The sequence below is a fragment of the Uloborus diversus genome, chromosome 5 (assembly GCF_026930045.1).
Source record: "Uloborus diversus isolate 005 chromosome 5, Udiv.v.3.1, whole genome shotgun sequence".
NCBI lineage: Eukaryota > Metazoa > Arthropoda > Arachnida > Araneae > Uloboridae > Uloborus > Uloborus diversus.
Genome location: NC_072735.1, coordinates 60,945,837 through 60,971,025, shown reverse-complemented (window position 1 = coordinate 60,971,025; position 25,189 = coordinate 60,945,837). Strand labels below are relative to the sequence as shown.

The window sequence follows — 25,189 nt, the reverse complement described above, 5'->3', positions numbered from 1 at the left end:
CGAATATGCTAGGGCGGGAATCAAAATCGGTAGCTTTCGTACAGTAATTGCCAAAAATCCATCAAAATCATCAATTTTTGAAGTTTTGGCTTTTTGACAATTAGAGTGACTTTTACCACAAAAAAAAATCCATATGAAAGTTAGTCCGCATTTAATTATATACTGGGGGATGTTCCTTCTGCTCGCTTCGCCACATGCAGCGGGGGGCAATTCCTAGCGAAAAAAAAAACTGACTTGTTGCATTTAATAGATGCAACAAGTTAGTCAGCAATTAATTACATACTGGGGGCTCCGCCCTTTGCTCGATTCGTTCGCTAATCCCCGTTCACCACCTATGGTGGCTCAACGACGCCTGCAGCGAGTGGTTAATTTCCAGAGAAAAAAAAACTGACTTGTTGCATTTATTAAATAAAAAAGAAGAGATTTTTTAAAAAGTTATTCAAAAAAGTATGCTATTTGAGTTTTTAATCATACACTGGTGTCCAAAAATTAAGCATAATTCATAAAATGCGAGAAAAATCTGTAATTTTTCGTAAAATTATATAAAGTTACTTATGGAGATTCATTGGTTGAAGAAGAAACAATATGTTTATGCAAAATAAAATAGTCGATGGTGTCATGCGCGAATTAGGTACGCGTTTTGGAACGTGGATAAAACAGCTCGCACGCTTTAGGGAGTTCAGGCGTGTTTCATGCAATTGCTGTACCAAGAAACATTGGATCTGGTGAAACAGAACTAATAATGGCACAAAGACTCCAACTGACTACAACTGTATTTATGTCGAGGACTGCATACTAAGTGCCTTGCCTCCATTATTTTATATACCGATAGATGACAGCACCATCACCGGATCGAACAGTTAATGAGAATTTAGAACTAGTCCAGGAGCTAATAGCTACCTGGTGCTAGCACCCCCAGAGGTATCGTTTCACTTGGAGGACATTGAGACCACGAGCATATTTAACGTCGCCCAGTCCCCTTTAATGACGACGGTGGGTCTTCGACCATCGAGGTTCGACCATTCAAAATAATGGTCACCGCATCATTTTACATTAAAACCTTTAAACAGCTTGGTGAAGAATGGACCGTAAGTGAACTCTTGAATGCAACCCGTTGAGCGTTTTGTAGGTGAAATGTACGAGAGTTAAAAAACTGGAGATATGAACAAACTGAGGTATGATTGGTACTGCTCTAAAGGAGGCCATTGTCGGTCTGAGAGCTTGCCTCCTTGTAAATCTACATCGAGTCTCTATGCCAAGAGAACCAACTACCAGGCTGCAATATAAAGAAAATCTCTTGTTCAATTTCAATTTGTTCCAACGCCACACGAAATGGTTGGAATGCTGAAAACGATAAAATTTGTTATAACTTGGCTTGGGAGTCGACCCTCAGCCGAGGGAGTCATTCAAACGATATCGTGCAACAAATGCAAAGTTTGCCAACAACGAATATGTCCATGCTCAGATGTCAATCTGCCATGAACTGACATCTGCTACTGCTTATGTGACAAACAAGAACTTGATGCAGATGGTCACGACTTTATAAATACTGGATATTGTGTGGAGATTGGGAGTGACGACGATAACGATTTGTAAGCCAATTTAAATAAGAAAATCTTAAATACTTTTCTTCTTTAACAGTGGAAACTCAACATAGTATAGTTCGAGCAAACCTAACCTGGCAGTGTTATAATGTTGAGATTAGGATCAGCGTAGGCTTCACAATGCTACCCGGTAAGGTTGCCCCAAGTATAATTAAAAAACCAAATAGCATACATTTTGAATAACTTTTTTTAAAAAAATCTCGTCTTCTTTTTTTATTTAATAAATGCAACAAGTCTGTTTTTTTCCCTCTAGAAATTAACCACCCACAGCAGGCGTTGTTCAGCCACCGTAGGTGGTGAACGGGGGTTAGCGAGCGAATCGAGCAGAGAGCGGAGCCCCCAGTGTATAATTAAATGCTGACTAACTTTCATTTGGATTTTTTCTGGTAAAAGTAACTCTAATTGACAAAAGCCAAAATTTCAAACTCTGATGATTTCGATTTTTTTTTTTTGGCAATTACTGTACAAAAGCTACCGATTTCGATTTCCGCCTTAGCATATTCGTAATCTACGCCAAAAACCAAAGAAAATTACACCTCACCCAGCTTTATCGCATTAATGACGGCATTTTTCGGTCTAGTTGATAGACTATATATGAAACGAACCATTTATAAGATTTTGACATATCTTAATCATTTTGTTAAAAATGAATCTCGTATTCGTGTAATTATTAATTACGAAACATGTATATTATACTAAAAACATACGCTTCATTTTTAAAGTTTTTAACATGAATATTATTTTTTAAATTTATTATTTTAGTCTAAAATATAATATCAATAATGATAACATGACCAAAAGACTGTATATGGAAAAAAAAATTATTTTATGTATTTATTATGTGTATTATTGAGACAACAATTGGCAGTACAAGAAGAAATAGTAAACTGTAATAATGTATGCATGTTACATGTTACAGATTTATATATATATTTTTTTTGAGCAATTACATTGCTTATTGTTCTCAGTTGACCGTCTTTGATGTCCGTGCCTTTTCCAACCCCCACCGTCACCTGCAGGCGCGACTCCGTCCCCCGGTAGCCGCTCCCTGGTCGATGACGTCCATGTCCTACACACGCGCACGCTCTTACACATACGCACTCACACACATACACACACTCCAGCGTGCATACACACACGAATACGCACACGCAAAAGCCTAAATATACACAACTAATACACACGTCTGCTTTCAAGAGGAGAGGTAGGCTTGGAGGGACAAGAGCCGTGTCTAGAAACAAGTGAGTACGGTAATAACCAATGAGTAGGGTTCTGTAGCAGCTCGTGATTGCGAAAAACATATTTTGAATTATATTTGATATTATTTTGAATTTCAAATTTCAGAATTCAAATTAATTTTTATTTTTTTAAATTTTTGTTAAACATTAAATTTGATTTTCTTCCCCTTAGTTTCCACATCCATAGCTTTTACGGCTGTGAAACATTGTTCAGCTGCTCTGTAAAAATCATTGCAACTGGATCAATTTGCAGTTATCACCTAAACAGACTTTTCATTTTAAAACACTTCCATGATTTATAGCTCACAATGACATCCTCTCACTACCGCAATTTTTCAGGCAAAAGTCACATTACGCAAATGACTGAAAAGATGGACTGAAAAAATGAGAAAAACTCCCCTTCATTGTTTATAATGAAACGTTACGTCCTGACAAAAAACAGAGGTAGAAGTTAAGGGGAGGAGACCAACTATTACTTTAATGGCTTCTATTTCTTACGCTTCATTTTTCTTTTTTATTTATTATCTTTGATGTTTTCCTTTCTTTTCTTAAGCTTGACTTATTTTTTCGCTTTGTATAGCCATTCATGTTGGTTTTCTTGCCGTGGAAGCTTTGTTTTTTCACTTTTACAGAATCTAATGAAAAAAGAACTTCATGCTTTGTTCGGGATTTCGTGTTTAACGGACGTTTTAGAAAGTTCGACCGATTTAGAACGCTGCTTTTGTTCTTATATTAAGCAGGTGTTTCAACCTTTTGGAGTTGCGTTGTTTTATGATGCTAAATTCTAGATGCCTTTCTACGCGTTAAAGGTTTTCTTGAGGTTCTTCAGTTAAGAAAAAGATATTTGCTAAACATAACATGCAGTAAATTTACGAGCTATCTTATGAGAGTACATTATACGTTAAACTATATTCATTATCCAATGAACTACGTGTTGAAACTTAGTAATAACAGAAAATTTGAGCATCTAAATACAAAGGGATGTAAGAGACGGTACTGAAAGTTTGGAAACATCTAGAATTTCTTATCTGCTTTAAGCACAATGTTGGTACTAGTAGTCCTATTATGTCCTGTTATGCAGAATAACTCAGAGATAGTTTTTCAGTCAAGTACAGTAGAGTCTCGAAAATCCGAGTCTCAAAAGTCCGAGGTTCCGCTTAATCCGAGGTGCTTTATTGATATTTTTAATGTATACGTTTTATAGATAAATAATGTTTTAATCTGAAAACTGAAATAGTTTGCCATGTTCAAATTCCCTAACAATGTGCAATAAGGTAATAAAAAGAAATTGAAAACTTTAGAAATGCCTTGGAGGAAGTAGGAAGTAGGTTGATACAAAAATAACTTGAAATTAAAACATTGTTTTGTCTCAAAGGACGAACAAACAGCTCTTTTGGAATATCCGATTGCAGTTTAAAATTTTATCCTTCTATGACTAATGTTTTTGTATTATGTGAGGTACACACATAATACACATAGAACACACATAGAAACCAATGTCGCGACAAAACGTATTCGAGGATGATCAAAGGGCAGTTTTTGGGTGCCTGCAAGTTTACACACATGTACATGCAGATATCAAGGAAAAAAACTAATCAAAACTCGTTTATTTATAATTAAAACATAAATTTATGTTGATATTAGAGTGATAAATTTTTAGAGGAGACAATGTTTATTTTTCATTGCGTAAAGAAGTAAACAGCGCATGTCTTTATGTAGTCCATAGAATTTTTCGGATAATCCGAGGTGGAGCGAGCCCCAGTTACCTCGGATTACTCTACTGTAATACCTAGAGCTTTTACTTACCGCGCGTGTGACTCAAACCTTCACAAATTTCACTTAAACTCCTTCACTTCTCAGTGACAAGCGTCAAATTTTGCACCGCCAAAACATTTATGTATTGGGAAAAAAAAACTAATGTGCGGTGATTATCAATTGACCAAAACTATTAATATATTTATTTTTTTAGTATAGGCTAGTTTCTATCAAATCTTCAGATATTGACATTTATTTATCGCTACAGGAAAACATTTTGCATTTATGGTTTTTTTTTTTTTTTTTCGTTACTTGCGATGACTTTTTAGGAACTGAAATTATCTAAAAAACGAAAAAAAAAAATATTGCCTTAACATTGATTTTAATTTATGAATTTTAGAATAACTGTGGTGATAGTTAACTAAGTTCATATGCTGTTTTGATAAGCAAATGATTTTAAAGAAAAACGTATTGAACGAGTGTATTTAAACGTCTTTTAAGTCTATGGACAGTTAAATTGTGTGAAACATGTTTTTCCCCCTTTTTTACTCACATTTTAGCATAAAACCTTTTAATCTGTTTAATTAAACTTCACAAATTATATTTTAAAGGTTTTATGGCTGTGCATATTTTTCGGAATTTAGATTTTGAACATATTATTTAAGGATTATGTCTTACACAACTTTATCTAATGAACTGTGTTGTATGAAGTTGGGTCTTTTTTCACGGCTATCAAAAGAAGAAAAATAACAATAAGGAAATGAAACATCTTTTGCACAACAGGAAGCAGCTTATAGAAAAATGTAGTGGTTAAAATATTTTTTGAAATTGATACTAAATGCTCTTTCCTTTTTGATTCCTTTTTGTCTTGTTGGTAACTTAATAAACTCCTTTCTAAATTTCAGTCAAACCAATCATGGTTTAAGTACATATTTTTGACAGTTGATACTTTGTTTGATTATATGCAGTGCTAATTAGAGCCAAGCTTCGAGTTTCTAGACAATAATTAATCAGAAAGTATTTTAGATCCTACAAGTAAAAAAAGTCTAAATGCTTGAAGCAACGTTATAAAACCTTAGGTGCTTTGGTAATGAGTTGTGTGTCTAAAACAACCTATTGATATTAAAAATTTGAATATCCGGAGAGAAAAGTAGTAGCTTAAAATATCATCTAGGGCAAATTTCAATGTCCTTATGCAAGAAGTAAAATGAAGACATAACATGGTACAATCTGTAACAAATCAATGCTGGTTCCAGAACATTCAATCTAATGATGTCTTTTCCTATGTCATAATCTCTCAACCATGAAAAGATCAATTCAAAAAGACGCTATCTTTTACAATGTAGTCGGTTTCAGCTAACCGTAACAATAAAGTAAGAGGGCGGTCCATGTACTGCATCCGGTAAAAATATTCGATTAGCTAATATCGTTCTATTCAACTTCCGCTAGAACATACTCTTCTAAATTAGAACACGAGTTCCCTGTTTGAATTTCAATTAGAATACCAAAAGGGAAATTGATTTTGGTACTAGGGCTTGGGATGAATAATTACTTTAAAAACATCATTATTTCTTATTTTTGGAGTGAAACGTCTCAACTAAAAAAAAAAAAATCTATGTACCTTTAAAATTACTTTGGAACATGAAAGATTTAGGTCGACTTAGGATCATCAGCTATAAGGACGCTAAAATGTATTTCAAATATGTAAGGAGCATCAAAAAGAAAAAAACATAGCTATATTTTCCAAAACTAAACTTGAAACCACGAAGGGCAAATCAATACTTTAATTCAAGACAACGTTATGTGCTGAAGTAACTATACTAATGTTGGCGTCAAATTATCTGCAAGTTTAACGCAGAAAACCTAAGAACTAATAAATCTTACAATGCAGATCTTTTTATATTTTATTATAGATATTCTTCTACACACCGTTAAAAAATTATGCAAACATTCATCATCAGAAATACATTTTTTCAATTGATTTTATGAAGTTCTTATTATTATACCAGAGGCACCCAGATTGGAGGTTTCTGTGACCTTCTAAAAAATATCCTTATTCGTCGAATTTTGCTGATGATTCGGCGAATTTGAATTGGGACATTTTTTCTTTTTTTTTTTTTTTCCAGCTGTCCAATGTTTCTTCTCATTAGAGCTTATGAACGTGTAACATGGATGTATGCTCGTATTTTATCATTCGGAGAAATTAGAACTTAATTCGGCAAATTTCGATCCCACCTCCCCCCCCCCCTCTCAAGAACTTTCGCTCTGGCGCCACCGACTAAAACTGCTTTAAAATATTAAGTTTTGAAATAGTAAATATATAATTTAAACAGGATAATTTTCGGATGTAAATAACTTTTCTAAATTCACGTTTTCTGGAAACATTATGATAAATCCGTGTTTGGAAAAAAAAAAGCTGTTATTTTTTTTGCTTACCTATATTGTGCCCCAAATATGTTTGTTGATTGCATTATCTAACTTAAGCAAGATTTGAATTAGTGATTGATGTTAGAAAATGTTTGGACTGAAATGTCGGTTTTTATTTGCAGAGAAAAAGATCATTTCAAAAAAAAAAAAAACTGTGTTTAACTCTTAGCGCTGACACTAATTAAAGATTGCTGACAGAGAGGTGTCAAAACCAATCGATAGAGCTTTATGTTTTTACTAAGTATCATAATGTCACCCCTTATTCCGTCAAAAATAAGCAACATATACATAGCTAAGCGTTTCTTTTGAAAATTCTAGGGAGCATTGTTTGCACAAATGTATCAAGAAATATTTTTTTACATTCACTTGCGAATATTTTCTGCTCTACAAAAATAACTTTTGAATTAAATAGAGTTTTTCTTAAATGGAAATAAAGGAAAAATAATAAAAAAGTAAATAAATAACTCGATACGGAAGATTTTTTTCACTTATTTCTAGTCTTTTTAAAAATGTTTATTAGCTTTCATTATACTTGCTCTGTCTTTGTTGTGTAGAAAACATTTTAATCGATGACAAAAACAAAAATTAATGATGTTATTCATAAAGTTAGTAATAAAGGGTAAAAAATATTTGATTGCTAAACTTAAGAAAGCATAGAACTATGCTTTTGAAATTTATGAAAAAATGGCGTCCTTCTACTTTTTTGCCGACACGAAACTTCCTTCCTTCCCCTTGTTTTTCAGTTTCAACCTTATATTTTGATATATGAGGCAGTGAGAAGCAAAGGAATGTAAGTGGATATTTTCAAGTTTTCATTGAAACGCGTATAAAAAATTTTCTTAGGTAGACATTCATTGATTTTTTTAAAAAATCATATGCTCTACAGCAGCACCTACCAGTGCTACTAGTACTATCTCTTGCCCCAAAACATAGGAGAGGTTCACCTACGATTTGTACTGGTTATCTCCATTTTTTTTAATTTTGCCTCTTACATCCTTTGCTTCTCATTGCCTCATTTGTAAGAAAGGAGAAATTTTTTAATGTCGGCAAAAATGAGGGTATATACCGAAAAAAAAAGCATGTTTTCGAGGCATATTTCGATTTAAGTCATCAGTTGAAAAGCTTTTTTCAAAATATACTAGTTATAAAACATATTATGTTATCTTTCTTTCACTGCAATCTGGTATTTCTTTTCAGTTGTTCGACAAGGATACCAAGTCCAAGTTTACGACGAGTTTGTGATACGTGGAAATACTGCTGTCCTCAGATGTCAAGTGCCCAGTGTTGTCCGAGACTACGTCATTGTAACCACATGGGAGAGAGAAGATGGGGTCACTATCGTATCCAACGTCGCTAATGGTAATTACTCTATAGTTTGCAATCCATTTACAACGACAATAATTATAAATTTAATGAGTAAGATTTGGTAGTTTAATAACAGTAATTGAAATTATTTTTCAGTGAGAATTAGCTGCTGGGAAACATTCAAATATTTGACGATTCAAGCATCGGGAAATAAACATTATCTTTGTGTTAAAAATAAAATGAAACATCAGATATTTCGGGGCGATACATAACTCATTTCTAATTAAAAAAAAACTTACTTTGGATCAATGCTTTCGGATGAAAGATCACTCGACAAAAGCTGTATGAAATAATTTGAATTTTTTGCAATTCCTGTACTTTTTTCCTCAAACTGCTTTTACCATTCCAAGGAAAATACTCAAAATATTTTATGCTATTTCTCCACATCTCCATTCATACCTACCTTTTTCAGTAAGAAAGAGATGAGACTAGGTAAGAAGGGTCTAGGCTTTGTAATAAATGAAATATGATATAAATTAAGGCTTCGTGCAACCAAAATCTTCTGATAAATGTATAAAATACATTGTGGTAAAGATAAAAAAAAAAAAAAAAAAAAACTCCAAAGTTTCAGGAGAAAACTTGACTTTTTGAAAGCTTTTAATAGTTTACAGATTACGCATATATGATAACGTAGGTATCGTAGAATGTTGCGACACGACAGTGACAAATAAATTCATGGATAGTTTAATTCAGTTCATTAACTGAAGAAGAAAGAACAAACCAAAATGTTCACGCAGAAACATCTAAAAGCGAATGTATTTTCTATCCAAAAGTATGAGAATAAATTTATTAGTTTCCATTACCTATTCATTTATGATTACATTTTTGACAATAATTAAAACTAAAACAATATTCTTCAGGTTGGACAAGATGTTTGTGGTACCTTTTGTTTGAGAGAAAGTATCTATAAGTATACAATTAAATTTACATACCTTGCGTTCGACGAACCTCACCGGTCGACCGTTAAGTAACCGGTTACTAACCGCAGCGTTCTATGATCAACCGGTTACCGCATCGGTTACCATTCTAAGCAGTTGATTGGTTGATTGGAGCACGTGATCATAAGCTGTCACGTGATTAACTAACCAGTCGCTACCGGTCGTGCTCGTCGAACGTAAGCTATATGTAGGGGAATGTGGAGCAAAGTGAAATGGTGTAATATTTACTCTGCTTTTTCCGCACCTATCTGGTAGTATATTAACTTTGTAGAAGTACATGTAGTCTATTCCATTCAGGAACAAAATGCCGCTGAACGTTAAAGCATTTGATAGTACAGACAGGTTTTAAAAATGATACTTGCATTGTAATATTTTCATGTAAGTTAAACATTATTTTTGTTTCGATAAAATGATAAAGTTCTTGTAAGTAACATTTTAAATATTAATTGAGACCTCAATTAAACAATTTATATTAAAAAAAACAAGGTCAAAGAAAATTTTGAAAGGAAGTCTGTGGTGGGCCTGCGTCCAGGAGACCCCATTGGACCTACAGCCTTAAAATGTTGTACAAAACTACTTCACCTCCCGGTGGTTTGCACCTGGGGTTTTGTTTTTTAAAATTCGAATTAATTGTTTTTGGAATTAATTTTTTAAGCTCAAATTTCGCTTGAATGGCATATTATTGCTTATTAAAAGGAATAAAATTACTTGCACACATTAATATTATGTATCGTTAAAAAGTAGAATTTTCCACGTTTTACGCAATTTGTTTCAATGTACTAATTAAAGTACGGCGGGAAATATTTGCGTTATTAGCTCGAACGTTTTTAGGCTTAGCTAAAATTTAGGCACCACTTTCTTCATTAATCTATCAGTAAAAAGTGAAGGAATTGTCCCACACTTTTCTTTCCGACACCACTGGAAAGAGCGTTTTTTGTATTTCAGATCCAACTCGACCTAAGGTCGAAAAACTAAGCTTCTATCTCCAAAGAAAAAAAAAATGATACAAGAAATTTTAATCAAGTTCGAAAAATCTCATTTACATTCAAATTGTTGATGTTTTATTTGGCGTTGCCATAGTGAACATAGTTGCTATCTTTTCGATTCGTATGTTTCTTCTTTCTTATTCTAAAATTTTAAGGTTTTCGATTTTAACGGAAAATCTCAGGCTCAGCTCAATTTAAGCCCCAAGCTAAAGAGCAAAATATATTACGAGAGACCACGAATATGAAAGTGGCTTTTGAAACGCACATAACTGCAATTTTGCAACGCTCAGGAGCCTCTTAGCTCTTATCGCTCTGCAAGTTGGCACAAATTATTTTGAAACCCGGGGAAGGGGTGCTTTTTTTTCCAAAGGGAGCTAGCTCATAATGCGTTTTTAATTTGTTTTTGTTTTTCCTAAGTGATAATTAAAATCTTTGCGAATTAAATAAGATTGCGAAACAATCTTCGGGGGTTGGCGAGCGTTAGCGAGCAGGGGGCAGTGCCCTCTATTATTTAAAATGTTAATAATTATTTTCTATATTAGTTTAGTTAAAATTCAGCTTATTGGTATATTGAAATATTTTTTGTATAGTTATTCAAGCACAAGCGGGGCAAAGGTGATGGGGCAAAGTGAAATAACTTATTTTGTTTACTCACTCGGTCATTTATTAAACCTCTTACGTTTTCATTTCGTAATTCATTCATTTATATTCATTAATTTGCTAATTTACTTATTTATTTTTTAATTCACCTATTCTCTTATTTATTCCCATTTTCACTCCCTCATTTATTTTTATGCATATTTAATTAAATTTATTTATTAATTACTAGTTTACAGTTTTATTATCTGTTCATTTATTCATTCAAGCTTTTATTTGCTTATTTATTTCATCAAAAATAATATTTATAATCGAATGTAAAATATTTCATTAGAAAAAAAAATAGTTTTCACTTTACTCTATAAAAAAACAGGTGAAAGTTTATCCACTTTTTCTTGGAAGAGCAAATTTACAGCCAAAAATATAAAATACTGTTCCAATATAACTTTTATTAAAAAGTACAATGCTCTTTTGTTACTTATTGTACTTTTGAAAACAAATTTCCAATTTGTTAATATTGATAAAGCTCAGTCATCTTTATTATGTACCTTTGCCCCATATTCCCTTACTTTTTTTACCCATACTGTTTTGAAATTCCATACATTAGATTTCTTATCAAATAATTCTGCTTTTTTCTGGAGAAACTAATCACTGGCCAATTTTGTGCCCTAGGAACCGGTTAAATGAGCTAGAAGCTTAGAGAGCTATTCTATGATTTTAGAAACGGCAAGAGAAAAGTTTTTTCGCATAATTGACATGACCAGTGAATATAATACGCTTTCACAGGAGAAAGATCTTCTATCCCCGAATTGACAAAGTCCCGCTCAGACAAGAAGGTTGCAACCAAGATTTTGAATGAAAATCCTATTTTCCGAATCTGGGAGGTCATTTTTACTTTCAGTACCAAAATACTGAATCCCAGCAATAGTGGGAAACTCTTTTTTTTTTTTTTGCTGAAATTATAAGATTTTTTGATCTTATTTCAATTCACATTGCGATGTCGTCGTATTCATACATATTACAAAGGAATAAGATGAATTAATCTAATGGCATAAATTAATCCAATCGTACTATTCATTTACCGACCATATGAGATTTTATAAATTAAATAATTAAGAAATGCTTTGCAAAACTGCAAAACATTTCCGGCGCAAGCCTTAAATTAGTCATCAAACATCCATTTTTGCTACTTCAGCAGAAGACGTTTTTGGAAATAAAACGAATTTGATTAATTTTAACTTTGTTCGGAAGTTAAATGATTTAGTATTTAGAAATACCTTCTAGAAACTAAATCTTGTTTCCTTTAAAGAGACCATGGGTAAAAAAAAATGATCCTTTTAAAATCTCCAAAGGGAATGAAATCTGCATTACTTAACTTTTCCTTTTATCCACTTACCATTTGTAAATATTTGTTGGTCCCATGCAACTTCAGTGCATTTGCAAGGAAACATCCTCTAAAGTTTCTCGATACTTTGGTAAGAGATAGCGTTTTCGGAACAAAATAAATGTGTTTATATATTTATTTAGTTCTGGAGCATAAAATACATTTATGGGTTAGATTTTCTAAAATTTGATAGAAAAAGAATTTTAACAATTATGTTAAAGATTACTCAAAAGACAATGTGATGAATTCCCAGTTTTAATTTTGCAGCAATCTAGAAAATATTTTATGCTTTTCATCCATTTTTCTGGAGATTTTTTTATCAGATCCTCTATTTCCCGAAATTTAAACTTCCTCGCTATATATCGTCAGAAGGCGGGGGGGGGGGGGGGGTCCTGATTACCCACTGTCCTGAAAATTGCTACGTCCTTTTTTGAGGAAAACCAGATTTTAAATCTAAAATCCTTTCCCCTGAGATTTCTTTTCTCGGTTGCTCTTTGATCTTTTAAAGAGTGGTCCCAGAGTTTTTTTTTCTTTTTTTTAAGTTTTATTTCTATGGCATCGTTCAAAAGAAAATAAAATGCCCTTTGTATGAAAGGTAGTTGAAACAATTTTTGATTTTCCTAGATCTTTTAACGAAAAATGTCGTCTCTGCTAAAACTAGTTGTATCGTAACAAGCATTGTTATGACAATAAACGAGAACTGATCTCAATCGCATACAGTCAACAATAATGTTAAAAAGTTAAGAAATTTCACTTTAACTGACTTAGTACCTGTATGAGCGATTGACTTTATAGTTCATATGTGCAAACAAGTATCTCAAAAGTCTCACTTAAAGACAACGAAAAAAATTAAAATTGTTTCTAAAAATGCAAAAAGGAAATGGTCAGAAAGGCTTAGTGCCAATAAAACTAAAAGAAATTGTTGATTAAAGAAAAACTACGAATCATCAATCGTAATTTATTAAATTATCTTTATTGAAAGTATTATAACTTTGTTCAGTAAACTTAAAATGCATGCATTGCGTGAACTCTCTATTCCTACATATATCTGGTACGTGAAAATTCTATGTTATTTCCGGTGTTATTAAAACGAAAATGATATTTTTATTAAAAGTTTTTAAATAAAACTTGTTTGTGTAAAAAACACCAAATCCATTTAGAATCGTTTGTGGCAATGGTCACATCTAATGTCTCAACACTTTCTACTATTAGGAAATAATGAAGATCATGTTGTTCAAAATATCTGAACTTACTAAATATTTGCAATTAAGTCAATATTTAAATATTACCAGTTACTGAAAATTTAACATATTTGCTGGTGTATAGTTTATAATCTTCCATCATGACTGCCCGCAACAATATTTAACAGGCAAATAAGGTGCAATCTAAGCATTTGGAATTTCTTCCACAAGTTTATACATTATTCAACAAAATTAAGTTATTCTCTGCGGTATTGACATAGGAAATTATTTAATTTAAACATTTATGTTTAAATTAAACATATCTGTTTAATTTACACATCACCAGTTCTGGTGGAATAACATATAACTGGAACTGCGTGTATTCTGTTGGGAATTTTATGCCCACAACTTATCGATAGAATATTTATGTCAATAGGATTTCATTTGAGAAATATTAACACTTTGATGCTCTGCGAGTGAGTTAGTTTAACTATACAAATACGTTTCTATAAAATTTGATGCTCACTATAAATTTGTTTCATATTTTATAGAATTTGCATTTTAACACAACTGCATTATTAATAATAAAATTAATGAAAAAAAAGATACCAAAAAAAAAGAAGCAAAAGAAAATATCAAATTTTTAAAATATCCTCATCATCCAGGTGTTAAATATCATAATGACGACTGGTAAGTTTTTCTCGCTAAACTCAAGAGTTGCTGTTCAAGTGGGAGATAAGGAGGCACCCCCAAAATATATTTCAGATTCGGCATTGTGGGACTACATTGCAAATTCTCAGTACACACTGGAAATGCACTTGGAATATTTTAATTTAGAAAAAATATTCTAGTTGCCTAAATATGCACTGAAATAAGTTCCGAATGAAGACTGCGACAAAAAGAGAGCGTAGCGAAATGTGCTCCGAATCTGTTAGGAATGTGTCCTGTTAAGTATATTTGTTAAATTTAAACTTGGGAACACATTTGAGAACAAACTGGGAATAAACTTAGGCACACCAGTAAAATCATCGTTTGTTTCGTACAAAAATAGTTTGTTTACAACTTGTTTTAAGAACCAGTCCATAGAATCTCTCAATATGATACTTCAAGAAATTTTGTGCCAATGATCCACTGTCGGCTGTTGTAGCAAAGGCAGTCAAAAATGATGACTTTTCCTGGACGGAGATCGTCCATTTCCACCGCGGAGGTTGCGTTGAAGTTTACAGCAAAAGCTACTGCTATAACCCCTTCTATTCCATTAGTGCTGCAAAAAGTGTCTCGAAACTGTGAAATAAAGTGCTCTAAAAGATGAAAAACATATATCAGTGATAAAAAGTGTTCTAAATTGCGTTCATAAAAGAATTTAAAAATGTGCTGAATAAAATAAGTGTTCTAAATGGTTTAAAAGACTTTTAAAAAATGTGCTTCATTGTGGTCTAAGAAGAGGACAAGTGTCAGTGTTCTTAAATTTTAATTGAAGTGAAGCCTAATAAACCGGAGAGAAGTCATCTGTAGCCAAGGAAATCGAGCACCCTCCTATCTACAAAGACTCAGATACGAACAGCGACCCATGAAAATCTTACAACCAGCGGTTGAGAAAACTGGCGTCTAGTACAAATTGGGAGTAGCACTTCATTGCCCAGAGATTCATTACTCTACTCAAGCCTTCTGAGTAGTAAATGTTGCAGCGTCTAGACTGAAAACTGAACAAGATTAAAAATCTTATCGTCTTAATACCACCACCGAAGAGATAGCTGTGTGGCCAGGAGACAAAGGATGCTGAACATTTGCCATTCTGCTCTACCCTGCTCCACGAATTTGGATTCAGCAACGACGTTTTTGGAGATGCTCATCTTTACTGGTTAGCGCGTCGCTTAATGGTTTAAATGCCAAGGGTGAGCGTTAACTAGTATAAAAAGATCGTGTTCTACTTTTAAAAGAAAACATTAATACATTAATAATTAAATGGAAAAAAAACGCTTAATATGTATGATAACTAGCAAAATGACCAAGCATTGTCAATGACAATAAGGATATGGAGGAGAAAGAACAGTAAAAACAGTAAAAACAAAGCGAAGATTTCCCAAAAATACGTATAACAAAAACTAATGGAAAATATTTTTTAAGAGAAAAAATAGTTTTACCACCTTTTGCTGAAAAATCTTTGTACCGAATTTAGTTTTTGTTCATCACTCGGTGTGGATTAGTTTCATGGCGCTTCATAATGCAAGAAATTGCAACAGTACTAGATTTGCAGATAGAGTGCATAAGCATACATACAAGTGGTTTTTTTTTAAGTGAACAAGCTTAGAATCTTCAAATTTTATCTTAAACAGGCTTAAATGTGCTTTGATGCAAAGCCGTACACTTTCAAAACTGCAGGCCGCGTATGGCACCTTTTATGGTAAAATGTTGAAGCACCAATGCAACCACCATAAAAGTGACAACTGACTCCTTATGGCATCCGTATGTGACCCCTACAGGTGCCATTCGGTTCCGTATAGCACCTTTCGGATACCTCTAAGGGTGCCATTTCGTTACCTATAGTAATCCTTAAGGCTGCTACAAAGAGACAAATAGCACCCTTTAAAAGGTGCCGCTGGTGCTACAGCCGTTGGGTGCTACCCTTATAGTTGCCATATGCACCCCGAAAATTTAACAGTTACGATTGAAGACGGCTATTTTATAATTATGACTAAAATTAAGACATTTGAGCTCATTTTTTCCAAAAATTTGACAAAGTAAAAAATCTTATATCAATTGATTGTTGCCTGATTTCTCTTTTTACTCACCACATCCATCTCTAAAATGTTAAATAATCTAAGCAATTGAGTTCGTGTTCTTTCGAATGTTCGAAACTGCTTTATCGGTAAAAAAAACCAATGCATAATCCTAATGCCCTTTCATGCTTCCAACATTAATTTGTGAGTAAAATCCTTTTTTTTTTAATTCCTAACGAATAAAAACACATATTTACTCCTCAGAGATATCTCAAAAAACCTTCGGAGACAGACTAATTTATTGAATGTTTGCACCAAAGAAGCAAAGGAAGGATAATCCTGATAGACGGAGAATGATATTTTACGAAAATGAGTTACTCTCTCTTAGGGTTAAAAGGATTACACTAGAAGAAGCAACAAATTTGAAATCAATTTAAATTTTCATCACAATCAAATGATAAGGAAATTTATATAGTAGACTACTTAAACAAGAAATGTTTAAGCTTAACGATGTTTTGATTAATTAATTTGTAAGACATAGCTATTTATGTAGCTTTTAACGATAGTTGAAGAAAACATTACGTGAAATAACACAATTGAATAATTTAGGATTATTGAAGACATACTTCAATGGAAAACGATGTTTTTGATTATTCGTGATGTGTTTGAAGTATAATTTTCATTAGATTAAACTGGAATTAATCTGTCTGAAATCCTTTGCGTATTTTGAGTGATTTAATTAAACTTATATGTGAAATACGAGGGATGTCCTTTTATTATTTATTTTAATACGATACAAGAAAATTTCAAAAATAAGCAATGATATAATAGTTTTAATTTCAAAAATGTGTTTTGCACTTATAAATCATTTCTTAAAATAGAATTTGTAACTTGTTATTTATCAAAACCTTATTAATTATCCTGTAAAATGTTCGTTCATTTTTCTTACTGAATATGCAGAGACAAGCAGCCATTTTAGGAAAACCCTTCTGGGTAAACAATTTTTCCTGGAACTGTTTTATTGAAAAAAGAAACACACAAAAAATGATCAAAGTTGAGCCGATTGAGTTGATCTTAAATTTAGTGTTTTAAGACAGAGTTTCCCAAATTTGTGTTTAATTAAATTTTGTACCTAAAAGAATGAGTCATAAATATCACATTGTTCTTACTGTAACGCATCAAAATTTCAGTTTCAGTTAAGTTGACGATAACTGAAGAAAAGTAAAAAGTGTATGTATTTAGTATAACAGACAAACTTTTCGAATTAGAATGAACTTTGAAAGACTTCGAATGAAAAATATGAAGCATTTTTGAAACAAAATCAATGCAACCATTTCTCTCCACCTAGATTTAAAAAAAATATTTTTTGTCATTCATTTACCACTTAGGTTAAGAGCTCCAAATAAGGCAAACTCATCCTTTTCACTATAGGACAGCAAAAATTCGCTAAATCACGACTTTATCGTCATCAGAAAATCTATAGCCGATGATAAACCGTTATTACGTCAAGGAGCATTTTTTTATCAACAGGTAAAAGTGTAACAACGGTTTTTACAAAAAGTCTCTATACAACCAACTGATCATATTTTACATCAGTCCTTGTTTCTTAATGGTTCTCTGCAGTTTACTAGTATAAAAAAATGCTAGTTGTTTTAGAAAGTCTCATTTATGCAGTTGACGAATTTTGAAAAGAAAAATGTTGCTGTGTAACGCCATTTTTTCATTGTGATTAGATAACCTTAGAAAAGTGTAGTAAGAAAATGAGTTAGCATTACTAGGATTACAGCGTCCTTATTGAGACACTGAAGGGTTGGATGATAAACCAGGGTTGCTCGAATGTGTGCAAGAACCGTACGCAGGAGAGACCAAGAACCAGAAAAGACAACTTACGAGTACCCCAAATATCACGAATAGTTTTCTCATTTCCATTGAAGTAGTTGTGGTACTTTTGATAATATTTTTGAGTTTATCAATATGGTTTAATATGTTGTTGTTGGTTTTGCTCATAATCTTTAAAGATCCGAAATAAGTCAGATCAACTCCAGTAGGCTGTTGACTGCCTAAAAATTCAATGACTATGGTTTAGTATGTTTTTATATTGACAGCAAAGATTTTTGATTTTTCTTTTTTTAAGTTTGAGAGTCTTTTTTTCAGTTTTTCTTTTCAAGAGTTTCCCTGTTTTTAATATGACCAATTTGTCCTTTTTTTAAAAAAAGCAGTCAAGCATCATGTAAACTTAAATTTTCACGTGAAATGACGTTTTCGAGTTTTAATGAGTCATTTCTTGAATTTACAAAGATTGTGGCCAATTAAACCATAAATGAGGGAGATATTGTGCATTGTACCCTGAACTTTAGATTCGAGCTATTTGGAACACTCATCTTACAAAATAAATAAATAAATAAATAAACGAATCGCTTGTATTTGCCATTAATAAGTTACCAACTTTTTTCATATATGTAACCGAAAATAATGTTTTCCCTTTATTAGACCATGCAACTTAAAAAAATATATCACTTTATAAAATATATGCTTACATAGAAAAGAACTTGCGTCTTAAATGTCTTTTATTCTGAAACTAGAAGTTTCCCAAGATTTGCTTCTGTTAACTTTCAACGGTGTAAACACGTCACAATGGATCCCAACTTTGAAAGAAATCTCAAAGGAACGAATAAAAGCTTTCACATCAATCCCACTGACATCGTGTGGACACAGATACACAGTTTTTTTTTTCTTTTTGAACGCAGAGTTGAAGAGAGAAATGCTTTTGTCCAGATCTATTGTAAGCCAAGGAATTCAATTACAGCAACAAACTTTTTTGTGTAGGCCTATCTACACTGGAAAATTGCAAAAAAATAAATAAATATTGTTCTTACTCGAAACAATATAACTAAGAAAACATTTGATACATTCTCCGAAACAAGGAGTAGAATTAGAGTAGGTCGTATTTTTATAGCCACAAAACTCCTGGCAAGTCTCAAAGTAAAAAAAAAAAAAAATGGACATTTCAGAATTGACCCATGCCGGGTAAGGTGAAAATATTTTTTCAAAATCTGTAAACTTGTCATAATTACCTATAATGTAGTGTGTCTTACACATCATGTAAGGCATTGAATTTTTGTACTTTGCATCTCTGGTTTCAATTTCGGCCATTTTGCATGGTTCAAAAAAAAAAAAAAAAAAAAAATGCAGTCTGCGTACGAAACACACACACCTAACAATAATAGTATGTTTATTTATGTGTATACGTGAATGACAGTGCCGAAGTAATAACTTTCAACTATGAATAATGAAGCCGATAGTTAACAGCATTAAGGTTTAATTATTTCAAATATATGATGGAATGAAAGCTTATTCGCATTGTCAAGGTCAACAAAAAAGTAATTATAAAGACCTTACTATCGGTTTGAAGCATTATAATGTGGAGGTGGACCCATCATTGGTCCGGTGACGACTCATCACCAATGGGATGCCTGCTCGAAGGCCACGCAAAAAAGCTAAAATTACCCCAGCCATGCCAAAGAAAAGGATTCAGTGGGCCCTTGAGCATCTGTTGAACATCTTTGAGCCACCGAATCCGTTTCTTTGCCATAGCGGGGGTGATTCTGGGCTTCCTGCGTGGCCTGCGAGCAGGCATCCTATTAGCGATGAATCGTGGCCGGACTAATGAGGGATCCACTTCCACACAATAATGCTTCAGACTATTAGAAAGGTCTTTACTAGTTGCTTTTCTGTTGGTCTTGACTATAGGAATAAGTCTTCTTTCCAACCTCAGGGACACTTTGTTTTCTGTCACATTTTCCTATTCGTTTTGGGACGATTGCTATGTTTTCTTTGACAGAAAATGCGATTCCGCTGAGAGTTGTTTTAGGAAATATTATGTTTTTTCAGCATTTCTCGTTGTGAAAAGATATTTTGGCCTAACATATACATAACCAGTGTTTTCTTGTGTTGTGAGAGATCAGGCAGCTTACCCTTTTCTAAAATTCACTAAAATCGACGTTCGAAGGGGAAAAACTAAAAACGAACAATAAAACTGTTCCCTGAAACCTATCTGCGACACAAAATCACTTATAAACTTGTTACTTTAGTGATCCTAATGTAAAAACACTCGAAAAAATACTCTACTCCCCTCACAGTTTCAGAAAAAAGTTTTGAAAACAGCAACATAACATAATGGCGGGTGTTATCAGATAAGACTACGTGTTGCCAGGGAAGGAAACTCAAGTAAAACGGGAAACTTTGCGGGGAAATAATGCAAAGTACTCTTTTACTATTCTAGTAAAACAGAATTAGGCACTTAGAAAGGATATAGAGGTTATTTTTATATTGGAATCTTTGATTTTCCTGTTTTTTGTTCCTTGTGTCTAATAAATTTCACACCTCTGTACGTATAGTTTGTATAAAATTATCCATTAGTATGTACTACATAAAAATACATTTACAATTAATAAATTTTATTAACCCATTTTCGGCCAAAAGTGCGTATACGCACCATTTCAGTAAAGAATTTTTAATTAACGCCTTTTCGTATATTTTTTACAAATTTCATTTTTATGCTATTTTAAAAGGTTTTGAAGGCATCTATAAAATAATAGTAATTCATTTGGAGCAAGCACTTTCTTTAGAGAAAATTTCAAAATATGCTTGTTTTTTATCTTGAAACGTCGACTGTCAAATTCGACTTTTTGAAATTGTATAATTAATCCACTTGAGATTAATCACACGTTCTTATAATGGGTTAAAGTTGTAAATTCTATAGATAAAATAAAATAAAAATGTCATAAAAAATCTTATAAATCGTTATTTAAATTTAATGGTGCGTTAACGCACTATTGGCCGAATGCATAAACAATAAGCAAAAATTGAAAACCTAGTTTTTATGCAAGGAATCGTACGTTTTTTTTTTTTTTTTTTTTTTTTGCAAATTGCTGTTATTTCATTTAAATTTGTCTAACAGATGTCCTAATAGATTCTCTATTTTTTTATGCTAATGACAATAATAGTCACGATTTCCAATTTTCCGCAAACGACTTTGAAAATATTTTTAAGCATACTAATTCTATTTGGATACCATTATCTTCCCCAACTAGATATTTACTGGTCTTTAGATGAGGAAGATGAGAATAAAGGACTGCCAATAATTCGGAAAAGCACGAGTCGAATCAGATTTAAAAACATAACACAAAATATCCATTTATCCGATAACTCTTGCCATGATAAAACAGACTAGTTTACTAAATTACGTCCATTTTTCCTGCATATAATATTTCCTGCAAAAAAATATCTACAATTTGGAATCTTTTCTCAAAATTTGTCGATTGACGACGAGATGGTGCCTTATTTTGGGAGGCATTCATCAAAAATGTTCATAAAGGGAAAGCCAGTAAGGTTTGGATTCAAACTTTGGTGTTTGTGCTCATCAGACGGATCATTTGGTGAAAATACGGTACAAATAACACATCCAAACAAGGGTCGTCCACCATCCGCAGCTCTACCGAAAGAAATACGGACTGATAGAATCGCATATTCCATAAATGAACACGAAAAAAAAAAGCCTACAGACGATGTAAAGTACTTAAAAACCACACGATTTATTTGTGCCTCAAATGCACAGTCCATTTACATCCAAAATGCTTCGAAAATTTTCATTTAAAAGTGCAAAAATTCGATTAAGAATAATATTGTTCCACTGAAATATTTGTTCATTTATTTGGCCAATGGTGCGTTCGCGCACCATTTTATTTTTTTAATTAAATATAATTTTTTATTGCAAGAAACTTTTTTTTGTGTCTTAATGGATGCATTTTAAACTCAATTTTAAGAAAATATTACCACATTTTATAAAATTTCCATGCTCGGCCTGAAATGGATTAAATATTTCAAAAAGAAAGTATTTTTAAATGTTTTTTTTTTTGAAAAATTATTATATTTTTTAAAAATTACATCTTAAAACGTCGTTAAGTTTGTAAACATAATTCGACTTGGAACTTTCCTGGTACTGCAGTAAAATATTTTTAAAAATTTCCCCTCAGAAAAAGATTTGAAAATGATCCCATTGGTCAGTCACTTTCCCTTTGTTATCATTGTTGTCTACGAAACCACACCTTTTAAAGCAGTTTTAACAGCGGAACCTTTCATACGCAGTTTCTGTCGTCAAAGCACGACTTATTGAGCCACCCAGAAAGTAAAGGCATTTTTTTTTAAATCTTTTGACCGAATTTTGAGCCTTTCAAAGATTAGCCGGCAATGAAATTTTAGGTCGTTAGTCAAGCAAAAAATAGCCATATTCGCTACTTTTCATTTTTGAATCAGTATGAATACTATTGTAATTAAATTATATGCAACGCGTTAAAGCGTTTTTTTTTTCCTTTCTTGCTTTTGCTGCATTTGTATGCATAAAATGAAATCGAAATTTTAATGAATACTTTGACTTTAAAGGAGTACATTCGAGATATAAAGACAAGTTTGTATTGAAAACACAAAATTATTTTGGGACCGAATGAAAACGTCGAGATAAAAAAGTATTCGAGTTATAAGATCTCGAGTTATCGAGAATTGTCTGTACGCGTGAGTTTCTCTCCTTCTGACCTACACCTCATCTGTAAAACTTTTATCTTCTGCAATTACTTGCAAATTTAAATGTAATGCATTTCCACTGAAGTGCGAAGAAAAAGAAATGAAACAGATAGATAGTTTCCATTTAAATTTTCGATTTCCTGGAACTAGTGCACTGGTTTTCCATTGGTCCCTCGAGAGACATGTGCATTGAAATACGAAGAAATTCGATCCCAACTTCAAACCTCCGTGTTTGATAGAAAGAGGCTAAGGTAAGGTACAGCCAGATTCGGATAAGATATACGGAAAGTTTAAGATAAAAATGAAAATCCAAGAATTCTGGAGGATTTGGCAAACTTGTACGTTTTGATTTTGAAATATGTTTTATCTCAGTGTAAGAATGCACTTAGATTTTGATGCAAAATGTTCCCTCATGTCAATTTGGCAATCAAATTAAGTTAATTACAAAATTAAAGGAACATAAATAGGTCCAGATAAATAGGGAAATAGGAGATAATAATAATGAATGCAATACTTTTATTTTCTTTCTTTTTTTCTTCGTATTTTCTACTAGTGAGTAGATATTTTTAAGCAACAAGAGAAAAATATTTAGGGAATAATCTCTTTTAGTTATATGATGCTGCAGCCGTATTGTACACTCATTATCATGTGTATATATATATATATATATATATATATATATATATATATATATATATATATATATATATATATATATATATATATATATATATATATATATATATATATATATATATATACCAATGAATGATCGAGTAACGCTTCTGAGTTCATTAACAATGAAACTCGCTCCACGGCATGATAATTTGATAATATTTTTTATAATGTTTGACAAGCAGGAAAATGCTTATTTTGACGAAGCTGAACTGGATCCGATATCTTCACTGTTTTATTAGTAAGGCTGTCATTTCTGGGCGATAAAGAAACGAAAAAGTGGTCAACAATGAACGCTATCAACTGTAGTTTAGGGTTGATACTCTGGAATTAGGGTTAAAATTTCAACCATCAAAATATCACCAAACAGGTAATTGTTTCGTTCAAATGCTGAAGCAATATTAACCCGTCATACCTTTACAGGCGATTTTCTAGTTTTTAATAAAACTTAATGGGGGGGGGGGGGCGTTTTAGAAGTTTTTTCGTGTCATTTTCAATAACTTTTGAACTAATTTACTGTGCTTGGTTAACCATAATTAAAATTTTTTACGGTTTAATATTAACTATTATTACCACTAATTAATGCATGTACGTTCTGAATTAATCAGCCTCTATTTGAATATTGTGAATCAATGAACTCTAACAATGGTGGTTTTGGAAACGCAATTTCAGTTCCACCGACATACTTATAATTTTCAGAATGCTCGTTGTTTCACTGAAACAAATACTACAAAACTCAGCATACAACGCTGCTTTATCATTAGAACAAACAAGGCATAATGAGAAGTTCTTAATGAAGCGAAGTAGCAAATTCCTATTAAAAGGATCCTGATAGGAGTTACCGCTACGCATCTATCCCGTTGAAGTCCTTTCAAATTTAATTTCCCTCTTTGTTTAAAAGTCGATACGTGCATGTTATCAATGAAGAGTAATCATCAAACTAGGCCTTCAAAATACAGCAGCTACATTTGCGCTTCTGAAGGAAGATAACTACTTTGAGATTCATTTGTAGAAGTCTTTAGGCATACGTACAAGTTGGTAATATTGATTTATATGATGGGAGCAGTTGCCATGCACTAGTGCTTTAATCTTTCAGTTGTTTTGCCAATCTTCTTCTGCATTTGATTAGACTATTTTTTTCCGTAAAAGAAAAAAGTAAAACATGAAAGGAGACGTCCAAATATTTTTTAAAAACTTTCAAAAAACGAAAACTTTATCCAAAAATTACACTGTAAATCTTGAGACATTTTTTTAACACGTCTTGAACACGGGCATTTTTCCCCTTTCTTCAAATACTTTGGACACGCTTTATGGAACAGTTTTCAAAACAATGAAAACACTTTTCGGAAAACCAATTTCACTCAATACTTTTTTAACACTTTTGAAAACGCATTTGAGATAATTTTTTGAACAATTGCAGTTGTTCCTTCATTTTGTAGCATACTTTTGCAGCATTTAGGGATCCGTCCTTTGATGATACCTGTAGTTCTTGCTGTTAATTTCAGACCAATATCGTAGGTCTGCAGTAAACCTGGGAAGGTCAGCCCTTTCAACTGCTTACGCGACACAAACCGGAATGGATTTATTGCAACGAAATTTATAGTAGTCTCATATTGAGAGATTCTACTGACTGGTGGTTAAAGAAAGTGGCTAAAATAATTATTTGTACGAAAGAAAACGATGAATTCACAAATGCTAAAATGACAAAACCAATCCGTTCTTAAATTCCCCCCCCCCCTT

General features: G+C 32.5%; 1 protein-coding gene across 1 annotated transcript in view; it reads left to right on the top strand.

The window, feature by feature from the left end:
* Window positions 1-25,189, top strand: part of LOC129223373 (cell adhesion molecule Dscam2-like) — a 280,334-nt gene that overhangs the window by 83,859 nt on the left and 171,286 nt on the right. Inside the window, 1 exon segment of the mRNA XM_054857953.1 lies at window positions 8,222-8,383. Within this exon segment, the coding sequence (XP_054713928.1) occupies window positions 8,222-8,383 (162 nt within the window).